Source organism: Helicoverpa armigera, chromosome 15, assembly GCF_030705265.1.
Source record: "Helicoverpa armigera isolate CAAS_96S chromosome 15, ASM3070526v1, whole genome shotgun sequence".
Taxonomy (NCBI): Eukaryota; Metazoa; Arthropoda; class Insecta; order Lepidoptera; family Noctuidae; genus Helicoverpa; species Helicoverpa armigera.
The window spans coordinates 7,870,628-7,885,906 of NC_087134.1; the positions used below are offsets into that span (position 1 = coordinate 7,870,628).

At 36.4% G+C, this 15,279-nt stretch overlaps 1 protein-coding gene across 2 annotated transcripts in view; it reads left to right on the forward strand.

Annotated features, from left to right (window-relative positions):
* The window catches only part of LOC110378320 (PX domain-containing protein kinase-like protein), an 18,043-nt gene continuing 2,764 nt past the window's right edge, over positions 1-15,279 (forward strand). Inside the window, exons 1-10 of one of the 2 annotated variants that reach the window (XM_021337529.3) lie at positions 1-330; positions 583-771; positions 1,924-2,020; positions 3,497-3,603; positions 12,679-12,795; positions 13,066-13,309; positions 13,576-13,830; positions 14,157-14,383; positions 14,714-14,794; positions 14,959-15,058. In XM_021337529.3, coding sequence (XP_021193204.3) covers positions 229-330; positions 583-771; positions 1,924-2,020; positions 3,497-3,603; positions 12,679-12,795; positions 13,066-13,309; positions 13,576-13,830; positions 14,157-14,383; positions 14,714-14,794; positions 14,959-15,058 — 1,519 coding nt within the window. In that variant the 5' untranslated portion in view covers positions 1-228. Of the gene's footprint in view, positions 331-384; positions 503-582; positions 772-1,923; positions 2,021-3,496; positions 3,604-12,678; positions 12,796-13,065; positions 13,310-13,575; positions 13,831-14,156; positions 14,384-14,713; positions 14,795-14,958; positions 15,059-15,279 lie in introns of those variants that run through there. The other variant, XM_049844868.2, reaches the window with a different exon arrangement.

The following is a 15,279-nucleotide window of genomic DNA, read 5'->3' on the forward strand; positions in this document are numbered from 1 at the left end:
AAAAAATATTCTTTCCCACACTTCCTCCAAATGTATAAAGAGTTATACAGACTATGACATCTATGATATCCTCATATTTATTACCTGTAACGCGCGTTTTACTAAATTGTATGAAACGCGACTTCAGTGTTCATAAAATTTCTATTTCATTAGTTATTGATAACAAAATGTTTTGTGGTGTTTGTCTTACGTACTTTACCGATCAATGAATTTTAAATATCCGGTATAATGGCTATATTTGAAAAAACCTCGCATACCAAAGCCCTAATAGATGACACAGAAAAACTTAGCTGCACAGTAGAAAATGCACAAAACATTAACAAACACACAGTAAGTTTTATTTTTTGTTTCGATATTTTTATGTTCTTTTCGGAGCTCTGTAACTTGCCCTTTCGTAATATAAATATGTTGTTATTTGTATTAATTTTGAAGAAATCATAAACATAACAAAGCATTCCAAATTTGGTTTGTCGGCCTATTTACATGATGGTTTATCGTAATGGTAATAATTATTGTGTAAGTTTCAAATTACTTAATAATATACTTTTGTAAACGGAGACTAAAAATGGTTGATTGTTTTAGGAATATGTGTTGCGTGTGCAGCGAGGGCCTACAAAAGATGTCAAGTGGAATGTGTCTCGCAGATACCGCGACTTCGCGGCCCTGCACGCAGGGCTGCTGCAGGCCAACATCGACCTGCCTCTACCACCAAAGAAACTTATTGGAAACATGCAGCCAGCATTCATTGCTGAAAGACAAATAGCATTACAGGTACACTCTATAAAGAGTATAAATATGTCTCTGCTACTAAACCTCAGTAATGTCCCATGATAACATTTGTTTGTCACATTTATTGGTTATTCTTTAAGCTATGTGTGATGATAGATGGACGTAGTTATGCAGAAACGTTCCAACCCACTGTACGCGTAAATGCTTATATCTCAAATTAAACTTGAATTTGAGATATAAGCATTTACGCGTTTCAGTTGTATTCTTTTTTATTCTAACTAGTAAAGGTACTAGAGGTTTTATTGTTGAATTATATTGAGTTTAGATAACCATATGCTAAATTTTAGGCTGTTCAATCACAATAACTCGATTTCGGGTGACTTGTGGGTTGGAACGTTTCTGCATAACTACGTCCAGATATGAAATAGATTTCCAGATGGTTCCATTCACACAATTCTAATAAAAACCTTATCAGTTTTCAAAAGGACAAAGAATCAGGCAAATAAACTGAAAATAGTATTTCCTACATATTTGATCACAGAACTCAATGAATTCGTCATTGAGGAAATATAAACCATTCACCAATAGTTATTGATTTCCCAGTATTTTGTTACTAATGGCATTTTATTGATAATTATAGCAGTTCATTTATTTTTACTTATTTGCCTGCCATTTATTCTTGCTAGCACAGAAAATGATGAATCCAATAAAAATAATGTTTAATCTAAATTAGAGTTATAGTAAGTCAATATCTGTCTCTGGTTAGCTTGCTGCTGTTATTTCTCCACTACTATTCTTCTTATAGATCTCTCCAAGTCTCACTTAAGATTATAGCCCTTGGTGTTTTTTCTCCCAACAATCATCAAGATCAATCTCTTATTATTGACTGAGGGAATAGAGGGTGCATAAGAGTTTGCTTATGCATAAGAGTGCTTTTTGTCTGTATTCTTTTCTAAGTTTCTATTCTACTGACATCAGTCTTACCAAGGGATAACTGGTTGCCCACGTAACTGGGTTGAGAAGGGCAGTGGTTCCATGTAAAACACTGGTACTTTGCTACATCTGGTTAGACTGGAAGCCAACCTGAACATAGTTGGGAAAAAGCTAGCCAGATGGCGATATCATCAGTCTACTGCTATAAGTCACTAGACATTATCATTTGATATCTGATAAAGATTTTTTTTTTGGTTTCAGAATTATATCAATGAAGTATTGAAACATGAGGTGTTAGCTTTATCTTTACAAGTGAGAAGTTTTCTTGACCCCGCCAACTACTCATTGGATATAGCTGGTAAATATACCTACAACCGTTTCTTTTATTCCTTTTCCAAAGTTTTATGCTTTATTTCCCTCCAGCAAAAACATATACAGACTTATTTTCATAACAAAAAGGATATTGTAAAAGAGGTATTTATGTATATTAAAACTAGAAACTTACTGCTAAAAAGCATAAAATAATCCTCATTGCTTTTGGCTGGCAGCATTACCACACATTTGATTTCCTTATCGGGAATACCCCAAGATGCACTGATGGTCACAAGATAATTCGCATTAGCAAATAAATTGTTATCACGCCAGAACTATAATTATTATAATTAATGTGTATGGTAAACATGTTTGCATCTTGCTATTCAAATAACTAGGTACATTCTCACATGATGAGTTTATGATGCTGTAATCATGGTATATATATATAATTCAATACTGTTGCGATTGTCATAATTGTTTTAAAATTTTGGTATAGTTTTAATAGTAGGCAAAAGTTATAAGAATCTTTTGACGAAAATATATTTCTAAATAGTTCCCTGAAGAAGACTAAGAATATGGATTTTATTACTGCAATTAATGTGAAAATTCTGATATGCATAAATGTTTACATTGCTGAATCAATCCGAATGAAATTGCGAATGGTAAAGGAAATGTTCCCAAATAAAATTTCCCACTAGCGCACAGTTCGTCGATCGCCGCGTCTTTTCACAAGATTTCAATCATCATCATCATCATCATCATCATCAGCCTATCGCAGTCCACTGCTGGACATAGGCCTCTCCAAGTGCACGCCACTGAGATCGATTTTCGGCTGCTCGCATCCAGCTCCAGCAGCTAAACGTAGTGTAGGACGTCCTCAGGCACGGTGGAGTGATGACTTGCGCAAGACGGCTGGCAGGAGCTGGATGCGAGCAGATTTCAATATTGCAATAGAATTATATTTAGTTCTAAAGTAGATACAATTCACGTCCCAGTAATATTATCGCGTTGATGTTAACTGACACGGTCGGTCAAGGCTGCAGCTGATCCGCGGCTATTTCTAGACGAGTTGCATATTCGCACAGAATTGCTCAATTGACCACACTCCACAACTATTGTTGGTTAATTCTATTCAAATACATATATGGGTTATCGCTAAGTTGAATATGATAAAACTAGTTGTTCCCTGCGGTACCGCGTCCCGAGGGAACTGAACCCCGCAGTTGAGTGAAAAGAAGTCTAACTATGTACTTTTTTAGACTCGTAAACTATCTGTGTACAAAATTTCATTTAAATTGGTTCTGTAGTTTTGATATACAGAGTCATTAAATATGTGTAAAGAATATGCGTAAAATTTTCAAATTGCAATATTTAGTTTCTTGGCAAATATTCATCTTAAATCATACTCCGTAGCAAATTGCTGAATAAAAAGAAGTGAATCATGAAAAACATTACACAACTGCAGTCTGCTATTTTTTGCCTACATTTCATCGTTATTACTTATTTTTGTTGTTTACAGAACAAGCTCTGCAAACGGTGTCGATTGCGCTGCGGGGTGACGGTCGGTACGAACTGAAAGGCCCGCTGCCGGACATCGGATGGCGGATACGGAAACATTATTTTTTAGTAAGTTACCTTACCTATTTATTAATACATATTTTTTTATCAAGCCAACTTACCTTTGTAAATACTCATCGAGAGCTAGAAACGCTACTTTATCGAGTAATATCGGCATTATACGGTTAATGAAACATTGTAAAGAAATAACTCTCCTTCTAGCGAAGTTGAGTTATAAACTATTGCTACCTGAGTGTGTTTCTAGCTTAACATGGTTTTGGTTTACATATTTTTGTCTGTGGATAAATGTCATATTATCCAAGTTTTCCACAACAGTTTCTCTTGTGGCGGTAAAGATAAGCGTTTACATAAAATACATCCTGTATTTATGATTTCACACTATCGGTCAACTGAAAGGCGCGTCCTTGTAACGTAAACTATATTACGTTATAGTATTACATGGTATATTATAATTTTATCCAGCTGAACAGAAAAGGATTACTAAAACACTTTTTTAACTGAAAGTAGCTTCTTTCTCTATAAATTTAGAATTAAATTCAGGCTAGATAAACATGTACTTTGGCTTAAAATCTATCCACTGATAAATGCGCAAATATATGTTTTTAACGAGGGCAATGTACCGGCAAATAATCAGTCTAGTACATTGTACGAACAACCTTACCTACTGACATACTTTGTTTACATTTGTAAGATTAAGCACCTTTATGAATATGATAATGTATTGCTATAGGTTAGTAAACTTGATATTGTTTAATTGTATCTCGTCTGCGACAGTTCATGTTATTATAATGCAAGACAACTTTTAATTATAAACAATCACTAGCTTCTATCGACGGTTTCACCTAGTTCATTAAATTATACGCTCTCTGAGATGAACTTTTTGGCTTCATCATCATCTCAGCCATAGGACGTCCACTGCTAAACATAGGCCTCCCCCTTAGATCTCCACAGATACCTGTTGGAGGCGACCTTTATAAGGTCGACCTTTTTGGCTAAATTTCTTAAAAAACTCAATTATGGTTCCCGCACAAAATTCCGAGCCCATTTGGCCCATACTTATACCCCTCCTGCACCTCGGCCATCCGTTGATGCCTAAAGAAAAGGTCAGCCGAATAGAGAACTTCCTCCTTGTTGGGAAAATCAGTTAAAAATGGTAAAGGCTTGAGAGATGACGAGTTAAATATGGTTTTTGCGTGAACTATATTATGTAGGTAGGTAGGAAATAGCAACATCATCTTTTCTTTTAAGATCATCGACCCCAGAGGAAGTAGGATGAATTTCTTTGTTTCAGTTTGCATACTCATACAATGTCTTGATCAAGTGTGTGTGTCATAAAACTCGTAAAAGAATATTGATCGTGTCCTGAGAGTCCGTTGTTATGAGTCATTAGTGCGGTCGACTTATCAGCCGACGGATAAAAATATACGTTTAAAAATGTTTTTTTTGCGTCTAGACGCAAATTATGATATTTCTTTTAATAGGTAGTATAGTAACTAGTGAAATAAAATCAGAGTTGAGAATAAATACTTTAATTACTATTCTTCTACAATCGAAATAAGACTACAAGATTATTACTTCTTGATGTCGACGCTTCGAATTCACAATCTCAACTGCCTGAACTTACAATCTACTGAACAAGAAAGCAGCAGTAATCAATACACTTATTGTTTTATTTTTACACAACTTCCTTAAAAATATTCGAAATACATAACAACATACAAACTATTAAAGTATAAATATTTTCAACCCTTTCCACTTATGTACAATTTAATTTAAAAGACTATTCTGGTTGAAAATATTGTAATACCTTTCCCGCCAATATAAAGAAGACACACTTCCTGTATAAATTGACATTTTAAATGCATTTCAACTTCCGGTGAAGATTAAATACAACAATTAATGTGAACATCATTTAAAAATTAATATGCGATTATAATTATATAAAATATATTTCTTATTCTAAATAATATTTTATTTGTTAAAAATTTACAAATCACAACCACAACTTCCGGTGAAAATAAAATACAATAATGATTGTGGGTTGCCAGTATAATAAATTAGTAAAATAAAATGACTTTGTAATTATATTTCTTATTCTAAAATACACTTTTATCTTAGATATTTACAAATCACAACACTCGGCCATCCACATAAAGTGCTTCCTCCGGAGCACGACAAAAATATCACAACACTCAGTGTCCATTATGAAAGACTGATTACATTCATATTTATACATAATTAAGAATTACATTTTAATAGCAATTTAAATACAGTCGAAAAATACATGATGCATAAATTAAAAAATAAATAAAAATAAAGTAATTTTATATAAACATTGTTTTAGTCAGTCATTGTTTTGACTGTCAGAGTCTGATGATGAACTAGATTCGGAACCAGAAGATTTGTTTAGTTCATAGGCTTTGACATGGATCCAAGGTCGTAACCTATCAGCGGCTACAACTGATTTATATCGTTTACTATTAAAACCTGGCACGTTGACTATCTGATACCGGTCGTTACCTAGAGATTTCGCTATTTTATACGGTCCGATAAATTTTGGCATTAACTTTTTACTCTTTCCATCATTGTAAAGTTGGTTTTAGTGACTTTAACTAAATCACCTACTGAATATAACATAGCAGGAGACCTTTTCGAATCATGGGAATCTTTCAGTCGTTTTTGACTTTTGCTAATATTTAAAGATGCTTCACGTCTAATTTCGGTGAGATTTGAAGCATCGGTTACTTCACGATTACTATCACCCTTATCGATTTCTGTCGCAGAAGTCTCATGTTCACTTAAAATGGAATTGTTATTTGTCAGTTGAGAAGCTTCCTCATCCTCAACCATTAACATGTTGTCAGAGATGTTGCTTAGCTTCGTACCAAATAACAATTCTGATGGACACTTTTGTTGTGGCGTTAATTGTATTGTTGATACCCCACTGTACTTTGCCCAGTTGCTCATCCCAAGTACGTTCGTCTTTACCAAAGTTTTGGGACGATAAAGATGTTAATATAGTTTGGTTAAAACGTTCTGCCTGACCATTTGCCCTGGGACAAGCAACTGCGTTAAGCACATGTTTAATGCCATTACTACAGCAAAACTCTTTGAACTGTCCGGATGTAAATGCGGTTCCCCGGTCCGAAATTATTCTAGTTGGGACCCCAAAATCTTCAAATAAACGTTTTAAAACTTTAATGACATTTTTAGTTTTAGTGTCTTTGACTGGTCTGGCGAAAATGTATTTTGTGAAAGCATCAACTATTGTTAAAATGTAACAATTCCCAGTTTTACTTCTTACGAATGGTCCTAAATGATCCAAATGTAAAGTGTGAAATGGCTTTTCAATTTTGGGAATTGGATAAATAAACCCCTTTCGTGTCCTACTAGCATTATCTTTATTATATGCGCATTCAATGCAAGCAGATACATATTTCTTGACGAAACGTCTTAATTTGGGAAACCAATATTGACTCTGTATGCGTTCGAAGGTTTTTGCAAATCCAAAATGACCAATGTCGTCATGGTTGGATTTGCAAATTTGCCACCTAGCACTCTTAGGAACCACCAATCGCAAATCCTCACCGACCTTTCTATATAAAGTATGATTTTTGACTGTATAATTTTTCTTAATTTCAGTGTTTTCCTCTTCTGTGTTAGGTTTCAGAATCCTCACAATACGCTGTAATTCGGGATCAGCAATTTGCAAAGTAATTATCCAATTACCTGAGGTAATGTTCATAGTTTTAACAGAATCAGTCGAATCAGTGGGTAATGGATTTCTACTAAGAGCATCGACGTGTAACATACGACAACCAGGGCGATATTCGATATTAAAGTCAAATTCGCTGATCTGGAGCCACCAGCGCTATGCGTGGGATCAGATCTCTTTTTGTTAATGTGGTCCTCAGAGCGTTACAATCGGTGTACACAGAAAATTTTTGGCCTAGGAGATAAGGGCGGAATTTCTTTAAAGAGCAAACCACTGCAAGTGTCTCCAATTCATATGAATGAAAGAATTTTTCTTCTGCTGTGGTTTGTCTACTAAAATATGCTACTGGCTTAAGTACTCTGGGACTGGACTGCCATTGCATGAGAATACCACCCAACCCCAAGGAACTGGCATCTGTGTGTAACTCTGTTTCAAGATTTGGATCATAAAGGGCTAATAAGGGTCGTTCGACAAGCCGCGATTTTAAAGATTTAAATGAATTCTCTTGATCCAATGTCCATTGCCATGGAACATCCTTTTTTAACAATTTTGTTAGAGATCTAGCTACCTCTCCGAATCCTTTAACAAATCTCCTAAAATAACTAGCCAGACCAAGAAACTGTCGAAGTTCGTGGATATTTGTTGGGACGGGAAAATCTCTGACCGCCGCAATTTTTCTTTGACTAGGCTTTATACCATCGGCTGAGACTTCATAGCCCAAGTACTCTATCTCTCTATCAAAAAATCGACACTTCGACAATTTCAAAGTAAGGCCCGCATCTTGTATTAGCTTCAAAATATCCTCTAGTTTTTGGAAACTCTGCTCAATAGTAGCTGCTGGGATAAGCAAGTCGTCCATATAAGCAAGCACGGAATCAAATCTACGCTGTCCCAATAATCTATTAATCATTTTTTGAAATACGGCAGGCGCATTTGCCAATCCAAACGGCATACGTTTGAATTCATAGTGGCCGTCTGGAGTGACAAATGCTGTGATGTGACGGCTTTCCTCTGACATTGGTATTTGGTAATATCCTGAGGCTAGATCTAAAGTGGTAAAGAAGGTATTACCACTCAAATTTGAAATCTGGTCATCAATTAATGGCAAGGGGTATTTGTCTTTAATGGTCTTACTATTCAGGGCTCGGTAATCTACACACAATCGCGATTCACCATTTTTCTTCTTAACAATTAAAATAGGACTAGAATAATTGGATTCAGATTCTTGAACAATATCATTATTTAATAGGTCATCTACAATTTCTCTAACCTTTTGCCTTTCATGAAAGGATAACCTATAAGGTCTGTATACTATAGGAGTTTTGTCATTAAGTTCTATGTTCATTTTTACATTTTTAGCGCAGCCTAACTCACTGAGGTTTTGAGCGAAACAAGACCTATATTTGTTTAAGAGTTTATGCAGTCTTTCGATTGTTTCAAATTGAATATTTTGTCCTACCTTTATTTCCGTTATATCTAAGGGCGGTAGTTCCAAACATTGATTTTGAGTGTTTATAGCAAATGTTCTAGTCTCCATTATAGGATTCACCCGAGCCAATAAGGTATCGGCTTTATATATTAAAGGAGCAGTAGTAAGCGAGGTTACAAAAATAATAGCGGTTTTGTCACTGATTTTATAGCATCCCTGATGTAAATGGTACTCCTGATTGGGACTCATCCTTGTACCACCATCAATATAAATATCCCCTGAGAAAGGCTCCTTGCAATATACTTCAACTAAACCTCCTTTTGTAACAATAGTATCCTTTTTAACAAATAGTTTTATTGTGGAATCATGAGCCAATTTTTCGGGTGTTTGATGGTAGAAGAACAATGACTCACTATCTTTCTTAACCATTACAGAGGGTAGCTCTGTAAAGTTCTGACCTATTAGTAATGATGCAGGCAAAAAGGCATCATCAACAGCCAACACATTCAGCTCAGTCTCTACTTCATCTATTTTTACTAGAATTGTTGACCGAAATTCCGGTTCAATAATGGAATTTCCAAATCCCCTCACAATAGGCAAGTTATCGAAACTTTTGGTTAAACCAAGTGATTTAGCAACTGAAGATTTAACAAGGCTGCAGTCGCTTCCAAAATCGATAAATGCATCATACGGTTGATCGTTAACACAAATTTTTTTAAAGTATTTATTGTTAACAACAGCTGGAACCTGACTAGCTGAGCTGCTCAGCTGAGGGTCTATTGTTGAAGCCTTTTGATTGTCCACTGGACAGCTCTCTAAAAGATCAATGTTCAAGTTCGCGGAGGTTATTTTTAAGACCTTTTTGTCAGAAGGCTGTTCACTTTGGCTGTTAGTGTTATGTGAAAGAAGAGGTTTTTTATAGCAATTGTCAAAGTTATGCCCTACCCTGCCACATTTAACGCATTTGACTATGGGTTTTGAACAATTTATGTAAGAGTGTCCGCGTTCTTGGCAGTTAAAACATGTAACATCATTTCCCCTATTTGCAGGGGAATTCCTATTTTGTCCGTTGAAACTAGTGCGAGAATCACGTTTTCGAAAAGCGTTATTGTTAGAAGAGGAAAGATGACGTGGATTTTCTTTTGTTTGATTAATTTGCTGCGAAGCCAAGTAATTCAACAAATCCTCTGGTTCACTACATTTGAGAGCTTGTGCTCCATTACGCACAGAAACGTCAGCAATTCCATAAATGATACAGTCAACTGCTTTGCGTCCACTTATTTCACACCTACTCAATAATGACAGCTTATCATAAAAATAGTCACGGAGTGTTTCGTCAGAACGAGACTTGCGGTTTAACATTTCCTCTAATAGCTTTCCAAAGTTTTCTTCACTCGGAAAGCCTTTTTCATTTTACATTGCCATTCTTGCCACGAGAAGTTGAGCGTAGGAAGAGACTCGTACCATTTCTTGGCTAAACCAGCCAACTTTTGCAATGAATAGTGGATAATCTGTTTCTCATCCCAATTGTAAATAGCGGCACATTCATTTACTTTTCTCAACCATCGCTCAACGTCTTGTGACCTATTATTAGGGTCAAACTCTGGGACAACATTTGTGGTATTCATGTTCTTACTTGAGCCATCCTGTAGCGCAGTGATGATTTTCAACAGGTCACCGGCTGTCAGACTTTTTGATGATCGCTTGACTTTTGCGGGTAGTACAGGTGACCCAGATTCACTCGATGATGATCTACGGCGACGCCGACTAGGTCGCTCTGAGTGGACTCTTCGGCTCGATGACCTGAAATTCGTCGAGCACTTCATATCTGTTTTTTTTTTGTCTACACATACGTACAGAAAGAATCGAATTTTATTTTGATTGCTGAATAGAAATAACTGTGAATCAGACTACTTCAATATCCAAGCCCAACAAAGCTGAACTTTACGACTAAATGACATTGTTATTTAGATAATGTTAATGAAGTATTCGAGACTCGAAGACGGACTTCTCATACTGGACGCCCAGATTGTAAACTTATTTAGGATAGCTAATTAATTCAAATATTTATAGATACTTGTCAAAACGAACAGTTTGACATCACGCCAGGTTTCTTCACAGCTAGCTAGCTCACTAGCTCTCCTGGCTTCCAATATTAATGTGATCATCATCATGCTAATATTAGTCTCTTGCTCACCTACATGGCTGTTAACGTATGCATAGCTCACCTACATGGCTAGCCATTCACCTACATGATTAACCTCTCGCTCACCTACATGGCTGTTCAGGTACGCATAGCTCACCTACATGGCTAGCAATTCACCTACATGATTAACCTCTCGCTCACCTACATGGCTGTTCAGGTACGCATAGCTCACCTACATGGCTAGCAATTCACCTACATGATTAACCTCTCGCTCACCTACATGGCTGTTCAGGTACGCATAGCTCACCTACATGGCTAGCAATTCACCTACATGATTAACCTCTCGCTCACCTACATGGCTGTTCAGGTACGCATAGCTCACCTACATGGCTAGCAATTCACCTACATGATTAACCTCTCGCTCACCTACATGGCTGTTCAGGTACGCATAGCTCACCTACATGGCTAGCAATTCACCTACATGATTAACCTCTCGCTCACCTACATGGCTGTTCAGGTACGCATAGCTCACCTACATGGCTAGCAATTCACCTACATGATTAACTTCATACTGTATGATTTACCACCCTTCATCCGAAGCTTATTTATCTTGCATAAGATCTATAACATACCTTCTAATAATTTTAACTAATCGATCTCAGTGGCGTGCACTTGGAGGCCTATGTCCAGCAGTGGACTGCGATAGGCTGATGATGATGATGATGAACCCCGCATGTATTCGTATCAATCACTACTATCAGCTCAATTACTAATTGAATTAATAGCAGTAATAACGATACAACCGTCATTTGAAAATAACGAATCGGCCAAAGCGCCGCGCCAATATTATCGGAGAGTTGCCCCGACCAAAATATAGCGCATGCGTTTAACCGAATCATCGTTTTCGCTGATCAGTAGTGTAAAGTGCCCACAAGGTGCCTGTGACTCCGGAGAGCAATGGGTGTGAAATCTGTGTGTGTATAGTGTATAATTTTAAATTTTGACAATTTGCTCGCAACGAATATAATATTTCTTCTTAGTAAATAGCAAAATCATTCATAAATTACTTACGGTTGCTCTCAGCCATGGCTCGTGGGTCTTAGCACTTCTGATTTGAAATAAAATCAGAGTTGAGAATAAATACTTTAATTACTATTCTTCTACAATCGAAATAAGACTACAAGATTATTACTTCTTGATGTCGACGCTTCGAATTCACAATCTCAACTGCCTGAACTTACAATCTACTGAACAAGAAAGCAGCAGTAATCAATACACTTATTGTTTTATTTTACACAACTTCCTTAAAAATATTCGAAATACATAACAACATACAAACTATTAAAGTATAAATATTTTCAACCCTTTCCACTTATGTACAATTTAATTTAAAAGACTATTCTGGTTGAAAATATTGTAATACCTTTCCCGCCAATATAAAGAAGACACACTTCCTGTATAAATTGACATTTTAAATGCATTTCAACTTCCGGTGAAGATTAAATACAACAATTAATGTGAACATCATTTAAAAATTAATATGCGATTATAATTATATAAAATATATTTCTTATTCTAAATAATATTTTATTTGTTAAAAATTTACAAATCACAACCACAACTTCCGGTGAAAATAAAATACAATAATGATTGTGGGTTGCCAGTATAATAAATTAGTAAAATAAAATGACTTTGTAATTATATTTCTTATTCTAAAATACACTTTTATCTTAGATATTTACAAATCACAACACTAGTAAAATTGGATTTCATGTCATTGATCTGATGTGCTGATGTAGCAAAAAATAATGCATTTTTTGGGTATCTTTGCAGGTGACTGATACGGAGAGTCGAACAAATTGCCTGCTGTCATGGCAGAGCTATGGTGCTGACAGGTATCTCAGTGATAAGGACTTGCAGACCGCCTTTAAGAGCTTGCAAAGTCTTTCTGTAAGTATGCTCATTTATACTAATGTAATAAATGCCTAAAGGCTCAGAAACTACTAAACCGATTTGGAAAAAAAAACTTTTGGGAAGTTACACTATCCTCGAGTAACATAGGCCACATTCTCTGATACGGGAAGAAATTCCCCCGGGACATGGGTGATACCATGGCCAAATAGCTAGTTTTATTATGAGAGTCTGCCTCTTGCTGTGTTCTTGCTGGGAGGGCACTTAACTTGTTCCTCGAAACTTAGTAAATTTTGTTTATGTTCACAGCACCCCTACATAGACCAAGTATTAGCTATACATAATTTAGAAACGGGAGCGTTCGTAGTAAGGAGGATACATGAGACGGGCAGCTTGAGAGACATTCTCTATGGCACGGAGTATAACAAGAATCATTTAGCGAAGTATGGCAACCCTAGGATAAGGAAACCCTTCACGATAGGACAGATCTCGCATTATGGATATCAGATATTGCAGGCGTTGAAGTTTTTACATGAGAAAGGCATACCTCATGGTACGTATTTTATAACAAACACTTCAGAGACTTCGTTAATTGGAAAATGCGATTTATCCATATCTGGCATGCTAGTTATAGTATATTTTATTCGTTTTAAAAAATATGCAGTCGAATTGTGAACCATCTTCTTTTTTTAAGTTGGTTTAAAAAATACCATCATTCAAGTCTCTTTGGCAATCTTTTATAGTTTATCAATTATTAATTGATATCTAATTTCATCTTAATTAACACGAGTAGCGCCTATACAACCTACTTTCCCACAGGCCACATCCACCCCGGCAACATAGCCATAGACAACCAGCGTGCTCTCCTCATGGACATAGAGAACGTACTAGTGGGCGTTCCCTCCCTGCACAGGCCACACCTCCTACAGTTGCGTCGCACGGCCTCAGCTGAGGCAGTCGATGTGTACTGCTTTGGAAGAACGCTCTATGAAATGGCCTTCGGATGCCCAATGCCGGAGTATTACTGTGATTATTATTATCAGGAAGGGCTGAATTCTTTGAATGAGGATTTGGGTAAGTAAATTCTGGTACGATTTTTTTTTAAACTGACTACTTGAATTATTTTTCTGCTCTCATCCCAATTTTACTTAGGATTGGTGTAGCATGTCTCCGTTTTCTAAACTTTTCTATGTCAAGTCGCGTCTTGTCAAGTATTTAATTCGCAGTGGAACTGCTATGTGCACTATAATAAATAGCATGCTTTCAAGTTTTATACTATCTTCATGCCAAACTTCATCCAAATCTGAACATGCAACGAACTACTTTCGCACTTCTTACTGTCTTTTCCCCAATAATTTTTCACATACAGCCTCACTAATTTACTAACAATAAAATTCCAGAATCAGTGCTCCGGCTATGCCTATCGAGCTCATCCTGCAAGCACGGTGGTCCGTCACTCGAGCAGCTTTTATCTCACCCACTGTTTGCGCGGGCGCCGCTCAACGGCCTGACGTTAGGTGCACAGAACGACGCACGAGTGCATCTGAAGTTCCCTCTCACGCTGAAGGATGAGTTGAAAGCCGCTGTCGCTAGTACCGAGGCTAGGTTGAAGACTGAACAGAAATTGGTATGTTTGTCTTTTATACTTTACTAGCTTCTGCCACCGGTTTCACCCGCGTCCCGGGAAAACTTCTTTCCGGAGCCAGATGGTGACAAAAAACTATCCTGCGTCCCTCTCCCGGGTTTAAGCAATCTCCACTCTAATTTTCAGCTTTAATGGTTGTCATTCTTGAGTTATAAAATGTGTAACTAACACGACTTTATTTTATATACCTACTATGTATATTTTTTGTACCAACATTCTAAGTCTAAGCAAATAAAGACATATTCTATTCTATAATACTGGTATTTATTTTGATTTTGATGCCCAAAAGTAATTTTTGTTCTGTGTTTATAGATGAGAAGCGCGAAAAGGGAGGTACGGATACAAGAAATATTGGGATCCGAAGAGGAAATAAAGAAACAAAAGCGAAGAGCGGTAAGTCGACACAACAATATACCAATTCCACAGTAACTAAAATACTTACTAAATCAAATATCAATAAAAAATCTTGTCTATTGTCCTGTATATAAATGAGTGAAGTAATGAAAAATAATATAAATACGTTTTGTCCGTTTATAATAAAAATGTGGTGTTGACAGAAAAAGCGCGAGAGTCTATGGAAGTCGACGTCGTCGCTGGCAGAGACGGTGCGGTCGCAGAGTGCCAGCACTGCTTCCTCGCCTACACCACCTGCTCTAAGTAAGTTTTATAGCTTACTATCAGTTTATTTTAAATTAATAACTATTGCAAATATTTAACCGAAATCTAGGGAATATCCAAACCATAGTCTGAGAGTATGTTTACACTCTTTTAATACTCAAAGCAGGTATGCTAGAAGAGATTTCTTAAATTATCAGTGCTTTTATACCCTATTGTCCTTCTTGTCTCATCAGCTGTGTACATAATTAGGTATATAAAAC